The sequence below is a fragment of the Lontra canadensis genome, unplaced genomic scaffold (assembly GCF_010015895.1).
Source record: "Lontra canadensis isolate GAN:19392208 unplaced genomic scaffold, GSC_riverotter_1.0 scaffold123, whole genome shotgun sequence".
Classification (NCBI taxonomy): domain Eukaryota; kingdom Metazoa; phylum Chordata; class Mammalia; order Carnivora; family Mustelidae; genus Lontra; species Lontra canadensis.
This window is the reverse complement of record NW_022631117.1, coordinates 1,956,795-1,975,130: the sequence shown is the minus strand read 5'-3', so window position 1 is coordinate 1,975,130 and position 18,336 is coordinate 1,956,795. Positions and strand designations below refer to the sequence as shown.

At 40.9% G+C, this 18,336-nt stretch overlaps 1 protein-coding gene across 7 annotated transcripts in view; it reads right to left on the bottom strand.

The window, feature by feature from the left end:
- The window catches only part of ATP11C (ATPase phospholipid transporting 11C), a 179,337-nt gene that overhangs the window by 25,765 nt on the left and 135,236 nt on the right, over positions 1-18,336 (bottom strand). For all 7 annotated transcript variants that reach the window (XM_032841420.1, XM_032841424.1, XM_032841421.1 and 4 more), the window contains exons 21-23: positions 15,482-15,584; positions 14,275-14,420; positions 7,170-7,229 (exon numbers count right to left, since the gene is read on the bottom strand). In XM_032841420.1, the coding sequence (XP_032697311.1) occupies positions 7,170-7,229; positions 14,275-14,420; positions 15,482-15,584 (309 nt within the window). The remainder of the gene's footprint in view (positions 1-7,169; positions 7,230-14,274; positions 14,421-15,481; positions 15,585-18,336) is intronic.

Sequence of the window (18,336 nt, the reverse complement as noted above, 5' to 3'; positions counted from 1 at the left end):
GCTCTAAGCGGGCAGGGATTTTTACTTATTTTATGGACAGGCATAGCCTGAGAAAAAGCAAGGCAGCCCCTGACATCTAGAAGCTGTCCTGGGCACTCACAAGCTAGGCACTGGTGTTCTCCTGTCGAACATGAACATTTTCATTGAACATCATCATCAAACAAGGCTATTCTGTCACATGACAGATCAAGATGAAAACATGATCACTCTATAATCACGCTGAACACAGAATAAGAATATTGTCGAAATCACATTAACCAATATTCCTGTTCTGGCAATTAGGGTTACTGCTGTTTCTTGACAAATGACAGTGGTAGCCTCCTAGTCTTCAAGCCTCCTGGTAAGATACACTGAAATGCTTAGTCATAAAATCCCCCCACTTACTGACAGCATCCAAACTAGAGCAAGCCCCTTCATCTTAAACTTTTTCCCAAATGACCTAATTCAAGCCCAAATCTTTTTTTTTTAAAGGATTTTATTTTTAAGTAATTTCTACACTCAACACGGGGTCTGAACTCACAACCTCGAGATTAAGAGTTGCATATTCTACTGATGTGGCCAGTCAGGTGTCCCAAGCCCAGATCCAAGGTTCTTCTAATACTCTCTTCCCAAGAGGCTCCACTGTTCCTGTTAGTTTCATTAATCTGTTCTAGTTTTTTATTTGTTTGCTTGTTTGTTTCTGTATCATTTATTTCTGGTATAATTTTTATTATTTCCCTCCGTATGCTATCTTCATGCTTTATTTGCTGTTCTTTTTCCAGCTCCTTTAGGTATACAGTTAGGTTGTGTATTTGAGACTTTCCTTGCTTCTTGAGGTGGGCCTGTATGGCAATATACTTCCCTGTTAATGATGGCCTTTGCTGCATCCCAAAGGTTTTGCTTCCCTGTATTTTTTTAAATTTCTTTTTAAATTTCCTGGTTGACCCATTCATTCCTTAATGGGATGTTCTTTAACCTCCATGTATTTGTGGTCCTCCAAATATTTTCTTGCGGTTAACTTCAAGTTTCATAGCATTGTGGTCTGAAAATATGCACAGTATGATCTCAATCTTTTTGTACTTTCTGAGGCCTGTTTTGTGACCCAGTATGTCATTTATTCTGGAGAATGTTCCATGTGTGCTGGAAAAGGCTGTGTATTCTGCTGCGTTAGGATAAAATGTTCTGCATATCTGTTAAACCCACCTGGTCGAGGATGCCATTCAAAGCCATTGTTTCCTTGTTGATCTTCCGCTTAGCTGATCTGTCCATTGCTCTGAGTTGGGTGTTTAAGTCCTCTACTATTATTACTGGCAGTGAGTTTCTTTATGTTTGTTATTAATTGATTTATATATCTGGGTGTTCCCAAGTTGGGGGCATATTTACAATTGTTAGATCTTCTTGATGGATAGACCCTTTAATCCTGATATAATGCCCTTTTCCATCTCTTGTTACAGTCTTTGTTTTAAAATCTAGTTTGTAAAAAATAAAATAAGATAAATAAAATCTAGTTTGTCTGGGGCGCCTGGGTGGTGCAGTTGGTTAAGTGTCCGACTCTTGGTTTCGGCTTGGGTTGTGATCTCAGGGTCGTGAGACTGAGCCCTATATTGGGCTCAGTGATCAGCACAGAGTCCACTTGGGACTCTCTTTCCTCTGCCCCTCCCTGCCACACTCTCATTCGCTAAGATAAATAACTAAAATATTAAAAAAATCTAGTTTATCTGATATAGTATGGCTATTCCGGCTTTCCTTTGACATCCATTAGCATGACAGATGGTTCTCCATCCCCCCATTTGGCCCCCCTTTTTTTGAGAGAGTGTGTGCAAATGGGGGAGGCGGGTTGAGGCTTAAGGATAGGGAGAATCTTTTCTCTTCTTCTTCTTTTATTTTTTTGAGAAAATCTTAAGCTGGCTCCATGCCCAGTGTGGAGCTCGACATGGGGCTTGATCTCACGACCCTGAAATCATGACCTGGGCTGAAATCAGGACGCTTAACCAACTGAGCCACCTAGATGCCCCCATCCCTTTGCTTTCAATCTGCGGGTATCTTTAGATCTAAAATGAGTCTCTGGTAGGCAGCACATAGATGGATCTCTTTATCCATTCCGATACCCTGTCTTCTGATTGTATCATTTAGTCCATTTACCTTCAAAGAGATCAGTTCAGTGCCATTGTGTTAGCTGTGGAGGTGGTGCTTCTGGTGATGTTCTCTGCTCCTTTCTAGTCTTTGATGATTTTGGTCTTCTATTTTTTTCTTCCACTCAATGAATCACTCTTAAAATTTCTTGCAGGGCTGATTTAGTGGTCACAAACTCCTTTAGTTTTTGTTTGTCTGGGAAATAATTTCTCTCTCCTTCTATTCTGAATGACAGGCTTGCTGGATAAAGAATACTTGGCTGTGTATTTTTCCCATTCAGCATGTTGCATATATCCTGCCACTCCTTTCTGGCCTGTCAAGTTTCTGTGAACAGATCTGCTGTGAACCTCATCTGTCTTCCCTTATGGGTGGACCCCTTACCCTCGCTGCTTTCAGGATTCTTTCCTTGTCTGTTTTGTGAATTTGACTGCGACATGTCTTGGCGATGGTCAGCTTTTGTTGAATTTAATGGGAGTTCTCTGTGCGTCATGGATTTTGATGGCTGTGTCCTTCCCCAAATTAGGGAAGTTTTCAGCTATAATTTACTTGAATAAACCTTCTACCCCTTTTTCTCTCTCTTCATCTTCTGGGACTCCTATGATATGAATATTATGTTTTAATAAGTCACTTAGTTCCCTAAGCCTATCTTTGTGGTTCATTACCTTTCTTTCCCTCTTCTTTTCAGCTTCATTATTTTTAATAATTTTATATTCTTTATTGCTGATTTGCTCCTCTGCTTCATCCATCCTCATTCTTATGGCCTCCAATTGGGATTGCATCTCAGTTATAACATTTTTAAATTTCAGCCTGACTAGATTTAAGTCCTTTTATCTCCACAGTAAGGGATTCTCTAGTTTCTTCTATGCTTTTTTAAAAGCCCAGCTAGTATTTTATAATCGTTTCTTAAGATTCTAGTTCAGACATCTTATTTATATCTGTCTTGATTAAATCCCTAGCCCTGAGTTCCACTTTCCGTTCTTTCTTTTGGGGTAAATTTCTCCATCTCGTCATCTTGTCCAGAAAAGAAGAAAACAAAAAACAACAACAAAAAGGAAAACCCCCCCAAAACAAAAAATTCCCCCCACCCAAAACCTAGAGCCTGGGTGTGTTTTGGTCTGCTTGTTAAAAGAACCTAGATCCCAAAATTCAATAAATAAATAATTAAAGTATATATAAATACAAATTTTAAATTAATCAAAAGTTTTACAAAATGAATTGAAAAAATAGAAAATAAATGAAAAAATAAAAAAGTAATAAAAGTAAAAAGCAAGCTAGATCCCATTTTCCCCTAGAACTGAAGCTTGCAGCACTCTAGGACCAGTGAACTTGGTGTGAGCACATTGTTTGCGCTGGTCTTCTGGGGGCGCAGTCTGTTGGGATGATTCTCTGGTGGACTTGTCCTAGCGGCAATGCACCTCTGGGGCTTAGGGGGGTGGGGCTTGGTGTAAGCAGCTCCAGAATCCACTAGGTGGTGCTGTTTTGCCCCCCCAAGGCTATCAGCACTGATGGGTGGGATGAATATGGTGGTGCCCCACTCTCTAACTCCAGAGCTGGAAGTCCCCCTTCCCCACTCCTCAGTGAGCCCTCAGAGAAGAGCAGTCAATCACTCCCTGAATTCTGTCAGAACCCTGCGTTCAACTGGTCTGTGTCCGAGCTTTTTAATCTTTAATCTCAGCTACATGACTGCGTTTCAAAACTCTGAATTTTAAGGACTAGCACAGCACAGACAAGCACTGTTCTGGGGGAGGGTCTTGCCACACTTTTGCTCGTTTGCCAGCCCCTGCCAGGAGAGTGGCCATGACCATGCAGGGGTTCATAGTTTATGGAAAAACAGAGCAGAAAGCTGGCACCAAGAGTCACTGTTCTCAACTGTCTTCCATGTTCCTTTTTTTTTCCTTTACATTTTATTTATTTGACAGAGAGAGACTCAGTGAGAGAAGGAAAACAAGCAGGCGGGAGTGGGAGAGAGAAAAGCAGATTTCCTGCTGAGCGGGGAGCCTGACATGGGGTTCGATCCCAGCACCCTGGGATCATGACCTGAGCCAGAAGGCAGATGCCTAATGACTGAGCCCCCCAGGTGCCCCATGTTCCTATGCCTGGGAACAGTGTCACCTGTTCTTGTTACCCAGGAGATCCTCAGACCACAGTGTCACTTCTAGGATTCCACCCTGCTTTGCCACCTGAGCACCTTTAAGCTGGGCACATCTCCCACTGTAGCAGACTTTTAAAAGTTCCGATTTTTGCACTCCACTGCTCATGATAATCTGCGGCAGCCTCCGTAAATAGGCTCTCTCCCCACCACTGTAATCACAGCGCTGTCTCCCCAAATTCAACTCTCTGCACAACCTTCCAAAAGTCGGTTGCTTTGAAGACTTGCAGTTTCTGTTCTGTCAGACCTCTGACTGATTTCCTAGGTGTTCAGAATGATTTGATAACTACGTAGCTGTGTTCAAGGGACAAGACATGCTTTGGTCCCCCTACTTCTCCATCAGCCTAACTCCTCCACAAAGATTAAAACTCAGCAAAAATTATCCACAATTGAAAAGAAGCCCTGAACAGGTGTTTTGTTCTTTTTACTTTTCAAGGGAGACGATCGGTTTGTTGGCACACAATACCATATTTTCATTGGAAACTACTCCACTTTCACTAAAGCTTGGTGACTGAAGATTGAAAACAACAAACAAACGCAAAGATTGCCTGGTGAGTAATTTAGTCTTGAATTTCAGTCAAACAAAAGAAGGATCAATCTATTTTTGTTCTGCTATGGTACTTCGATGTTACATGAGAGATAATTGTAATTCTTTGACGCGTATTTAGGAGACAGAATGTCCTCAAAATAAACAACAGGTTTAGTTGATAATAGTTTCTTATTAAACCTGCTACAAATGTTTTCTTTTCACATAGGAAAAAGACCAGTACTCTCCTAGCTTTGCTAAAGAAAGAGTTGCTTTTTGCTTAAACAATCTGAATTCTGGTTCCATTTCTACATTCTCTATAGCTTGCCCTCCAGTTTCCAGGGTTAGAGAGAACACGTGATGTGGACTTGAGCTGAAAAAGGCTGACTACCTTATGTACTCTAAACATATTTGCAATGGTCGCTACATCTAGCACTAGCACAAGGCCAAAGTAAAAAATAATGATATTGTACATCAAGCCACCACCTCAGAGAGACCTTCTTTTTACCCAATATACTTTTTCTCTAAGATGTCTGACAGCTCCCTCTCTCCTTTGCTTTAGATCTCTGCTCAAAGTTAGAGAGAACTTTCCAGATTCTCTAAAATAGCAGACTTCTTCATTCATACTCTACCAGTCGATAATGGTTCACTTCTTCCTTCAGAGCTTGTATCAGTAGCCGACGTTCGTATGATTGCTCTCTCTCCCCCAACACTATCTGGCAAGCTCCGTGGGGTAAGACTTTGTTTTGATCACAGTAATAGCCCCGGCACTTAGCCTGGTATACAGTAGGCACTCAAGAGATAGTCATTAAATGAATGAGCCCACCATCTGAGCAACTGAGGAAGCCAAAGACCAACTCGTACGGAAACCTCAACAGCTAAGGTAACCTAAGGTAACCTAAGCAGACCCCAGACAGACTAGAGTCTGAGTCTCAGCTGGCTTTAGAAGGAGTAAGTCCTTTCTTCATACAACTTATAGACACATTCCTTTCAAATTAAAAACATTTTAACCAGATTAAGCCAACTTCCCTTTAGCATTTTGCTACAAAATTTGAAATGTCTTAGTTTTAGGATTTTATTTATTTGACACACAGAGAGAGAAACAGAGAAGGAGAGAGAGAGAAAAAGTATAAGCAGGGGTAGCTGGAGAGGGAGAAACAGACTTCCCACTGAGCAGGGAGTCCGATATGGGGCTTGGTCCCAGGACCCCAGCTGGGATCATGACCTGAGACAAGGGCAGATGCTTCACTGACTGAGCCACCCAGGCGCCCCTGAAATGTCTTTTTAACACTTGTACTCGTCCACGGAAGTGAGGAATTTGAAGCATTTGACCAGCAGTAATCTGAATGTTCACACAAAGCTGATTCGACATAATTCAGAAAACTCTCTGCAACTGAGACTGTTAGTTTTGCATTCAAGAAGCTGATGGCACTTCCTACAGCTGGTGGATGATTCACCCGTAAAGCAACCTGCGGAAGTGGTGCCGCGCGCTCGACGACACGGCACTGTCGTAAGAGAGAGCACAGCCAGAGGAAGAGGCAAGTTCTAGGGAAAGAGAGCACTCACTTCCCATTCAGAAGAACACACGGTCTTAAAAAATACCACCAAGAAATGAGGGAAAAAAATCGCTTCCTTGCAGGAGGAATGAAGCGTGCCTTGAAATTTAGAAACTTGGTCTTTAATATCTGTGCTGATGTTATCAATAGCTCAGCACGGCACAATCACTGAACTGCTCACAGATTAACTACAAAATTTCTCCGTCATTGAGCACTCCCGCTCCTGTATTGGGCTGTACTTCCACTAGAAGCGACACAAGGAACACTTTAGTTGTTAAAGCTATAAATGTGCATGTCCGTCCCACCACTTGTGTATCAAAATAACACATAGCCTGTTCTTTATGTAATAAACCACAAAACCATAAGACAAGAAATGCAGAGCTGCTCAAATAATCCGAGGATCTATCCAGGGATCAGAGCTTCTTGGCCTGTTGAGAAAGCAACATTTTTCTAGAAAATCAACCTGAGAAACTGCAAAGGTGTGATTTTATTTGATGAAATATTAAAATACACCATATTAGGATTAATGGAAAACATGGTTTACACTGATTAAAAGAAATACTCTGAAGGTTATCTCAACTCCAACAGGAGGTACCAGATAGCTTTTAAGAAGAAAGTAATAATAAGAACATCACCGAAGCAGACATAAACATTTGCTACTGTCAAAAACCAGGGCAAGAAGATCAACGGTTGAACCAAAAAATTAAAAAAAAAATCCTTTTACTTTGAACATACCTCTCTCATCTCTACAATCCAATCCATTAAAAAGGTAATTTATTAATAGCCAATGTAAAGTAAATTATAACAAATAATTAGGGAAACAAACCTGTTGTGAGAATCCACAGAAGAACTGGTACAAAAATTGTGGCAAAATGAAACAAAGGTTCTGGAAAAAAATGTAAAAAAGGGTTAATGTTTTCACTTGAACTTTGTTAACTAACACAGGATATCGTACTCCAAATCCCAAGTCTTCTAATATCATAACACGATAAATCTCTATTAGAGTTGCAAGCAAACAACTCAAAGACAAATGATTAATTCATGTTAATATCAACTTCTGCCTTACCAAGCAGAAAGAGGATCTCACTTAATGAGAACCTCTTGCCATTCTTTGTTGAGGGAAGAAATGAGCTCATACAAATACAAACATTTAGGTATTACCCCTTAAATGCCAATTTGATTTGCAAAATCAACACAAGGTAGACTGACATAAAGCTCAAAGTGTACAAGTAAAGTCAATTAATGCCAATGAACAGCCAGGATACTGCTATGGTGTCTGCTGACTCTAACAGTATCAACTAATGCTTTACTGTCTTTATTACTGCCTCATCAAATAATTGGCATATTATTATTGATCACCTAATTATATGCAAAGATGGTATTGTGGGTAATAAAAAAAAAAGAACAGAACAAAGCTTCTTACTCCTAAGGGACTTATTTAATTGGGAGAATACTAAAAACAAAGAGGAAAAAAATAAAAGCTGAGAATTCATAAGACAGTAAAAGCCACTAGGTAGGACTATAAATACTGAAATTATGGGGCGCTTGGGTGGCTCAGTTGTTAAGCGGCTGCCTTCAGCTTGGGTCGTGATCCTGGGGTCCTGGGATTGAGACCAGCATCAGGCTCTCTGCCCAGTGGGAAGCCTGCTTCTCCGTCTCCCACTCCCCCTGCTTATGTTCCCTCTCTCACTGTCTCTCTCTTTGTCAAATAAATAAATAAAATCTTTAAAAAAATCGAACATCTTCAGGCAAAATCCCCAGAACCAGTCTTTTCAAACGAGTGCCATCCGTCAGGGTAGAATGGGTCCTTACTTGAGTGCTGCTGTCACTTGTTCATGATGTCTCTGGATTTGTCTCTGGGTAGCACTTCAAGAGCCCATTTTTGGGCTGTATCAGAAAACTAGTCTCTCTCCTTCTGTCACACATTCTCACTTAGCTAATTTACCAGGCTAGGAGACTTGAAGCTGTTTTTAAAAATACAATGCATCCTCGAAGGATGAAATCTGCCATAGCCGACGATATTTAAGTAAATATACTATAGGCTCTGGGGGAATGTTCCTAAAGAAAAGGGCTACCCATGTACTGAATTAAGTCCTACAAGCATCGGTGTGCCAGAGCTCCCAAGGTCATCTCTTGGAAGGGTGACATGTGTATGCATCAATTTGGGGAGAATGCAGGACCATACTGAAAAAGTGTTCAGACTTTGGATGAGGCAGTACTCAGTGGGGATTATGGGGGTGCTTTGTGGGAAGGGGAGGTCTAACTCTGCCACTAGAATGTAAGTCCCCTGACAACAGAGGCTTTGCCTGTCTTACTCCATTATGAATCTTTAGGTCTTCCAATGGCGCTTGACACATGGTAACACATTCGAACGTGTCTGTTGACTAAATAAATGAAGAAATTAGAACTTGAACAAGGTGTTAAAGATGGACAGGATATGCTGAGAGCAGGAACCAAGGCAAAGTGTATGTATTTTAAACATATACGGTATGACAAGGTCAGAACACGGGGTGCCTTAAAAGACAGACTAATCCTCAGACAATGAAGAGTGAAGTTTCTAGAGGACAGGCTAAAGAGTGGCAGCTTCCTAAGGTTGACTTGGCCAAATTATGCAAGGTGCATGAATGGAGAAACAGAAGACAGGAAAACCCACCACTGAAGCACTTCAGGAGTGAAGTAATTGTTACTTGAAGAAGCAATGGCAAGGTCAGAGGAAGGAAGAGGGTTCGAAGTATTAGAAACCACCTTGGGATAAAAGGCAGCAGTGGAAAAGGAATACTGCTAAGTCAGTAACTAAGATGATAATGGGCACAGAGAGCCTATGAAGACAGAGGGCATCACCTACACAAATAATTTCCTACATTGCGAACAGGGATATGTTAATTACTGGCCACTGGTAAACAGCCATTTTAATGCCTGTTTTGTTTTCCTTAACAGAGCATCCCTTCCATCTGGTGGTAGGTGCGTGAATTGCAGGCCACAATCTTGAGGCACACCAGACGTTAGGAATGGGACCAGAGAGCTAGGCAGATACGCAGGGCAAATCTTCATGGGCTGGCCTGCTGTGGTGGGGGTGGGGGTGGGGGATGGGGGGGGCGGGTAAGAGAACAACCAACCACCCGTCTCCAAGTGGGGCTGTTCAATAACTGAGGCCGAGGCCTGACTGACCCTAACTGATGTATGAAGAGTCCTGGACTGAGAGTAAATGACCCTATTATGGGAATCCAGCTCTGCCACCTCTGAGCTGAAGAGGGACCCACAAGTTTCATAAAACTTTGTTTTATGTCTGTCTGAGCTTTGCTTTGCACATAGTTTAAATGAAAGTAATAGTAAGTGCTCATAGGAGATTTATGAGGACTGACTAAGAAAATAGAGTGCTTTTATCAACCAGCAAAGTATCTCACACATACTGGGTTAATCATCGTTATCACCATCATCTATGTTTGGCCTGGATACCAGCTGATACTGGATGATGGGGTCTTAGCAGATCTGTAAACCTGGGGTCACACTTACATATGTACATATTTGTTTATTTTTTAAGATTCTTTACTTTAGGGGCACCTGAGTGGCTCAGTAGGTTAAAGCCTCTGCCTTCAGCTCAGGTCATGATCCCAGGGTCCTGGGATGGAGCCCCGCATTGGGCTCTCTGTTCAGTGGGGAGCCTGTTTCCCCCTCTCTCTGCCTGCCTCTCTGCCTACTTGTGATCTCTGTCAAATAAATAAATAAATAAATATTTTAAAAAAAAAAAGATTTTTTAGTTTATTTTTTAAAGCTTTTATTTATTTATTTGACAGAGACATAGCGAGAGAGAGAACGAGAATCGAGCTCCCCACCCAGCAGGGAGCCCGATGTAGGGCTCGATCCCAGGACGCTGGGATTATGACCTGAGCCGAAGGCAGATGCTTAAAGACTGAGCTACCCAGGTGCCCCTAAGATTTTATTTTTAAGTAGTCTCTACACCCAATGTGGGGCTCAAACTCACAATCCTGAGATCAAGTGTCACATGCTCTACTGACGGTGCCAGCCAGGAATCCCAACACATTTTTTAAAAACATTTTTGTAAGTAGGCTCCATGCTAAACGTAGGGCTCAAACTCACAACCCTGTGTCAGGAGTTGCATGCTGTACTGATGGAGGAGCCAGGTGCCCCTTGCAGTTATGTGTGTCTTAGGAAACAGAAAGCTAGTAAGACCGGGGACTGATCACAGGAAACTGACACAGAAACAGTTGCTGTGCTCTCCATTCTGTGAAATACACCACATGAAATCTAACCACCATAAAGGTCTGCATCATTTAAAAGGTCTGCATCATTTAACTTACACACGAACTTGGTAATGTGCTTACAAACTAGAATTTGGTAAGAAAGTTCTTAATTCTATCCCCTGGTAGACAAAATTGAGTAGGCAGGCTCACTTTAACGTGAACTCTAATGCTTGGTGATAAAAGAAAACCAAGGTATTGTTGGGGAGGTGACCTCAATGTCCAATCACAGGGGTTTGGGATCCCACATCATTATCATGCTTTAGGTGAATAATTAACTGGGTGAGAAAATTGTTCACAATATATTATTAAGTGAAAAGGGCAAAGAGCAAAACAGTATGTTTTGGGACTGACTGCTAGTAAGTATGGGACTTCCTACGGGATGCTGGAAATGTTCTGGAACATATACAGTGGCAACAGTTGCTCATCATAGCAAATACACTAAAAGACACCATATTGTACACTTTAAGTGTATGATAGTGAATTTTGTTATGTGAAATGTATCTCAGTATAAAAATAGAAAAAAAAAACCCAGTATTGTATAAAATCAACATAGGGGCACCTGGCTGTCTTTGTTGGTGGAACGTATGACTGTTGATATTGGGGTCATGAGTTCGGGCCCCAGGTTGGGTGTAGAGATTATTACTTGGGGGAAAAAACCACCAAAAAACCCAAAACCCCAAAACATTGTAACACAATTTAATTTATATAGAACATGTCACATAAAAATGTCACCCATTGGTTCTCTCTGTGGATAGGATGATAATTACAGATGACCTCAAAACCTTCATTTTGGAAAAAGAGTTTTTTTGCAAGAGGGATTTGAGAAATATCACTATTGCACGATTTTCCTTTCGATTAGAGCATTAACTCACTAAGCAAGGTTCTCAGAGAACCTCATCTTGAGGAGAACACCATGCCAATGTTTTACGTACTTAAAAAAATAATTAAAATCAATCAGGATTAAAGATGAAGGACCAAAATGGTGTACGAACAAAAACTTAACATAACCCTATTTCAAATAAAGAACATAGCCACAATGAAATGGTAGAAAAGGAAAAAAAAATAACTTTGCATATAGTATTTTGACGATATACGCCAAGGCTAAAGACAAAAAGAAGTACATAACAAAGACATCACTCAAGTTAGTTTGTTGCTCACAGGATCATGAGTATTCTTGGATTGAGCAAGTAAATAAACAACACTGAGGGTAATGAGAACTGAGATTCTCACCAGTGGAGAAAGGGATTACAAATTAGGAAAAGAGGAAGGGCAGAATGAAACCTTTTGGTACTGGCTGGCATCAAAGGACTAGTATAAACTGAGATCACATTCTGGGTTCATACTGCTACCTATGATTTTGGCCCAACAAAGTTGCGTGTACGCACCACACATATAATCACAAGTATAACAGATCTGTGTGTATCCTCATACATATTTCCTAGCTCTGTTCACCGACAAGGCCTAGAACCAAGGGCAGCTCAGCAGCAATGAGCACAATTGGCACAAAGATCTTGATTTCTAAATGCCATTTGCAAATAAAAGGAAGCAGTGTTCCTTGGAGAAATGTCTGAATCCAGGACTAAAGCAGGAAAATTACAAGATGAGCCTAGAGTATCATATGGAACCAGAAAATAAGTCTTCAAAAAAGGTTGGGGAGCGGGGGAGAGGAGAATGGGTAGTTGACACTCAGCAGATAAAAGGTTTTAGTTTTGCAAGACAAGTTTTACAGCTCTGCTGTACACCACTGTACCTACAGTTAACAATACTGTATTGTACGTTTCAAAATCTGTTAAGGGGGCAGAGCTCAGGTGAGGCATTTTTATCACTATAAAATAAAAAATAAAAAACAGTGGGGACATGTTGAAAGGACACAGGCTAAATTTGTGACAATCTTGAGTAAGAGACTAAGTAACAATAGTAATAAATTTTTAACTCATAGAATAAAGTATCTATTTTAGTAGCAGACTGCTCTTTTCCAATGAAATTACACAGATTACAGTTGAAGGGTCTTCAGAACCCCAAAACACCATCCGAATCAAGTTATCCAAGTCAACATTGTCCCAAGTGAGACATACTGACAACGCAGGCCTCCCGATATGATGTGCTCAGCAGGTAACATTACTTCTATGGTACTGGTGCTAATTCTCACGGTAAGCAAGCATTAGACAAACCCGCATTGAGGAACATTCTACAAACTGGCCAGTGCTCTTCAAAAATGTTAAGATCACGGAGACAAAGAAGATAGGAGTATTCCAGTGTAAAGAAGACTAAGGAGGTATGACAGCTAAATGCAGTCACGAGCCTGAAATGGACCACAGAGAGATTACCAGTGCGACCTTTGGCAAAATTCCAATATTACATGTAGACTAGTTAATAACGTGCCAATTACTTTCAATTTACGGATCTCGATAACTATGTTGTTATCTAAGGTGTTAACAGTAGACAAAGAGCATCTGAAAATTATTTTACTAATTTTGCAACTTTTTCAAAGTCTGAAATTATTTCAATGCAAAAAGCGAAAAAAAAAAACCAAACCCAACTAAAAACAAACTATACTGAACAGAACGCAGGACAAGATACCAAGTTCTGGCCCATGTTGGCTTAAAATGATTTTCATACTATAGATGTTAGTTCACCTTCACCTATGCCAGGTTCATTGGGCATAACATGAGGGGCTTGTACTGAATTCATGGGACTTCAGAGTGTACTCTGTGCAATCTCTGGGCAAGACAAGGAGATTGAGCAAGGACACAGCCCTTGACCCATCACCCTTCAATGAATGCAATTTTGCTTCTATTTGCTTTACCTGTACAACTGCACCTGAAAAGAGGACTCGGTAACTAAAAGGAGTAGTTCAGAATACTGTTTAGGGTAAAAGGGAACCAACTATTGATATGATACAACCTGAATCTTGAAAACATTACTCTAATGAAATAGGCCAGACACAAAAAGAGCACATATGATTTTATTTATATGAAGTTCTAAAACAGGCAACTCCAATGTGCATACTGCATAAACTATACCAAAATTTATATGTTGTATGTTTTAAGTATCACTATATACTGGATAGCAATATAAATCAGATTAGTCACTGGTGCAAAGTAGAGGAGACTGGGAAGGAGCACATGAGAACTTTCTGGGATGATGGTCATGTGGTTGTATACATTTGTCAAAATGAAACCGTACACTTTTAATGGGTACATTTTATTGCATTTAAACTCCACTTCAAGAAAGCTGACTTAAAAATTTCATCCTAAATTGCTCGCATTAAAAGGAATTTCTAGTTTCTTTTTTTTTAAAAAAGAGTTTTATCTATTTGAGAGTGCACACGCAGGGGTGTGGGCGGGGGGCAGCGGGAGAGGGAGAGACGCTCTAGCAGTCTCCCCGCTGAGCGCAGAGCCCAAAGCAAGGCTCGATCTCACAACCCTGAGATCACAATCTTGAGCTGAAATCAGGAGTCGGACGTTTAACCAACTGAGCCATCCAGGAGCCCCAGGAATTTCTAGTTTCTGATTCATTAGATAGATCACCTGTGTTTTGTAGACCACAAATCTCAGTACTAAGACCGCAAAGGAACAGTGAAAAAAGGGAGGAAAATCCTATGCCCGAGCTGAACCACTGCTGGGTTAGACGGTGATAAGTCCAATTATAGATTATTTTGTTTCATACCTTATAGAAGAAATACTGTACAAGGTGTGATATTCTCACATAATATAGGTGTCCGTGAGCCAAGAGCAGTTTCTTTAAATGTTTAAACTTCGGAACAGCATAATCGCTATTCCTGGCTGCTTGGCGACCTTCTTTGCCTTTAATACCTGAAAATGAGAACATCTCTATGAGCATTTCATAAAATAAACAACCTCCTGATTTGCTATTTTCACACTTATAACTTGTTTATGTGGCACAGTTCACTTTAGTTTAAAATTCTTTTAACCAAAAAGTATTGTAACAGTGACAATGAATCTTACTAGTAAAAAGTAAAATTTAGCTGATAATTACTTATTTATAACACAAAATAAGACCGTTCAACAAAATCATTGTTTTAATCATTACAAGGCAAAATTAAGGAAAAAATTTAAATCAGAGTATTTACCTGAAAAAAGGCACTTAGTTAAGTGTGTAAATGTACATGCCCCTAGACAAGAGGCTATATTTAAGCAACTCAGAGACCTGGGGTTTGTGGTTTAGGAGCTCAAAACGGGAGAGTTACAAGGAGATGGTGGAATCCTCTCACTGAATGAAACTCTGAGTAGTAGCCCAAGTGTTCCATGAGCTTAAGCAGCTTTAGGCCACTTCCATACTGAATAACCTAGGAGTACACCTGAGAGTTGTATACCATTAGTTCTTCCCTTCCAAAAAAAAAAAAAAAAAAAGACTTGCTGGGGTATTAGGATTGCTGCCTATCAGCACCCTGACATGGGGGAAAAAATGGTACAGGCAGTAGAAAAAGCTGTTGTTGCATGCCAACACATAAACTCGACACCACTGCCCAAAGCACCCATGAATACTGCCACGTGGAAAACCAGCCTACCAACTGTCATTTCTTAGTCCCAAACAGTTGAGAATCTCAGAAGATACAGTGCAGCAATTTAAGTAGGCGATGTGGCCAGGGGCAGAAAATCAGTAACAGTGCATGCCCGCTGTCAAAGTGAGAGCTAAATGATCACTTGACCTGGTTAATATAAAAATATCCTCTAACTTGGTATTGCTACGTTCCCACCATGGATAGGACTTTGGGATGGACAGGTTAGATGAGGATGTTCATTCAATGAATAATTATCTTTCCCAAATTAAAATTCAAGATGAGTAACCACAACGCTTCTCTCTCAAACAGAAGACCATGTTAACTACAAGCATTTCATTAGGTGGTTCTTACCTATTCCCACATGGGATTCCAAGATCATACTAACATCATTGGCACCGTCACCTATCGACAATGTTATTGGGCTGCCTTTTAGGTTCTTCACCATTCTGACAATCTACACATTAAATACAAAAGAGGTACAGAAAAGGTCAAACAGAATGTGGGACTACGACATTGTAGTAGTGCATATGCCACACTCACTCTTGTAAATGGAGGCCCTGCAAACCAACCGAAAGGTGCTTGGTGCATATTACATACAGCAGCCTTTAATTCAATTCTCAGAGGCAAAAGAACGTAGCATTTTAAATGTAACACCAGTGCCTACCTTTTTTTGGGCTCCATGCATACAGGAAGTGTCAGAGAACCTTGTCTCCTACCTATACTAGAGGCCAACCTGTTTCCCTCTTTTGTCATTGCTTCACGTGTCCTTTTAGATGAGGTGTTGAGTGGGACAGTGGAGACCAGAAAGCTGATCTGAAGTAACATGTATAGGGTTACTGGACTAGGCATGGGAAATGAGAGAATGATGCTTCTAGAACCTTTCCAGCTCTACTCCCTGCAGATCCAACCACTCCCTTTGGTGCATTCCCATATTCCCAGGGACTTCCCCAATGGTAGTCTTACACCCATCCAGCTGCCAGCTACACTTTACTAAATCTCCCAATGCCCACTATGATTTCATCTCTTCCCCAGGTAGCTTCGTTTTTAAATGCGGGCATCTTGAAGGTAGTGAGATGTGCAGAAAGTTCTCTGAGATAAGTGTATAAAGCCTGTCACTCTTCCTGGAGTGTCTCTTCAAGATGTGTCAGTGGCACAATGCAGCTCACTGCTGTGTTCGTGGCAGGTAGCGAATGAAAGAAATCATCTCCTGTTGGAGTCATGTGTGGAGGTATATTGGGTAAGCAGCCGCCCTCCCACCCCACGTTTTAGATAATGACCTCTTTATGCGTCACCCCTCAAAACTGTCTAGAATCTGGCAGCTTAAAAAAAGTGCATATAATGCAGAAGCTAACTAATGCCTTGCAGAAATTCTATTCTTAGAATTGCTTTCACCAGTTTCCATGTTCAACACAACTGATTAAAAATAACGGATACGAGGCTAAGCCACCCCATAGTCTTTTCTTTAAACAAAACCCAGTTATGTTTTAGTTGTACTAAATAGTGTACAAAAAACCCCACATCCAATTCCATGTAACACAAAAATGCTGTTACTGTGAAATGCCAGCTTTCCCCTATTCCCTCCCCACAACTTGGTTCTTTTTAAAAAAATTTTAGAGACTCTCAGAAACAATCTGTAAATGAGTCAAAGACAAACTTAAAGAACCCACACTAAATTTGTATTTGATGAGCTACAATTCTGGTTAACCTAATTGCACCTGTGAAACTTGTGCAGCAATGACTTGCACCTCAGAGAAGAGAAAGTGCAGCCAGGAAAGGTCTAGGGGAAGGCGATAAAACTAGCAAGGGTGACAGCTCCTGCCTGAAAATATAGATTAAGAAGATTAAAGGTCGTCCTTGTACAAAGATGAAAAGATATATAGTCGTGGACTATAAAATCATTAAAGATTTAGATAGGTAAACATGGTTTTTCTTTGTTTTCTTTTTTGATTTTTTTTTTTATCATGCCCCAGGTCACCTGGATTAAGAACTTCTCTTTGTGCGAAAGAAATCAATGTGCCAAAAACTATTTATCGATCAGCTGCAACTGCACACAATACAATGTGCAATGCCATGTGCAAATATCCAAGAAGGCTGGTCACACACCTTAAGAAACAGCTAATAGACGAGCAGACACAGGGAATGAATACAAGAATATTAGATAATCAGATTAACGATAAACACTAACAGTGTGAGGTACCTGTCCAAGCAAGTATGTAACATTGTCGTCTAAGTTGTCCACATAAAAAGGCCCAAGATGGCAGAGAAGGGAGGGGATGCTACATGCTCGAGTCATCAGGAATGACTTTACAGAAGGAAGAGTAATTTTATCTAAATCATGAACGATGGTTGAAGATCTGCGTGGAAGGGGAAATGGGGACCCGAGGAGTATTCCAGAGACAGGGAATGGCATGACCTAAGGCACACAGCCAGGTTAAGTACAATCTATGCTCAGCAGACAGACTGGCTTGACCAGACAATGAGTTTTCATACACAGGGCATGGACTCCTACATCCGGGTCCAGATCAACAGGGAGCGAGAATATGAAAGTGTTCGTAGGGTGCAGGAGAAATAGGAAGAAAAAGCAAGATTGCGGGCAAAGAGCCAAGCTAGGAGTTCAATGAGCTGTTAAAAGGCCTGCATCTGCCAGGAAAGAAAAGACGAAAAAGACAATGTACTAGAAAATGGACAGAATTTGGTGACTGAAACCACGTGGAAGGGTAAAGCATGGGGGAGTCACCACAGATTTCAAGGCTCTGAATCTAGAAATCCAAAAGTACAGTGAGCTCAGTAACCCATGCGGAGAAGACAAGGAAGATGATGGGCTCTAAAGAAAGCTGAGTTGAGATGGTTATGACAACATCCAAGAAGGCATGTTCAGTAAACAGCTGGACAAGTGAAGTAGAAGCCCAAGTATTTGGACTAGAGAAGGGACTGGAAAATCACCTATGTGGGCCTGACAGGGGAGTAGGTGACAGCTTAGAAGATGGGACAATAGAGAAGGAGATAAAACAGGTCAAGGACGGAGCTACAGGGAGGCTCTGTATCCTGGCCAGGAGAAGCTCGGAGAAGCAGTATGAGGTCAGCAATTCAAGTAACTACTGGACAGCAGAGTAACCAGAATCCTAGTGAGCAATTTGAGCAACAGATAATAAAAAGAGACTGCCTCTGACTAAAGGGACAGATTTCTGTGGAGACGGTTCTGGCAG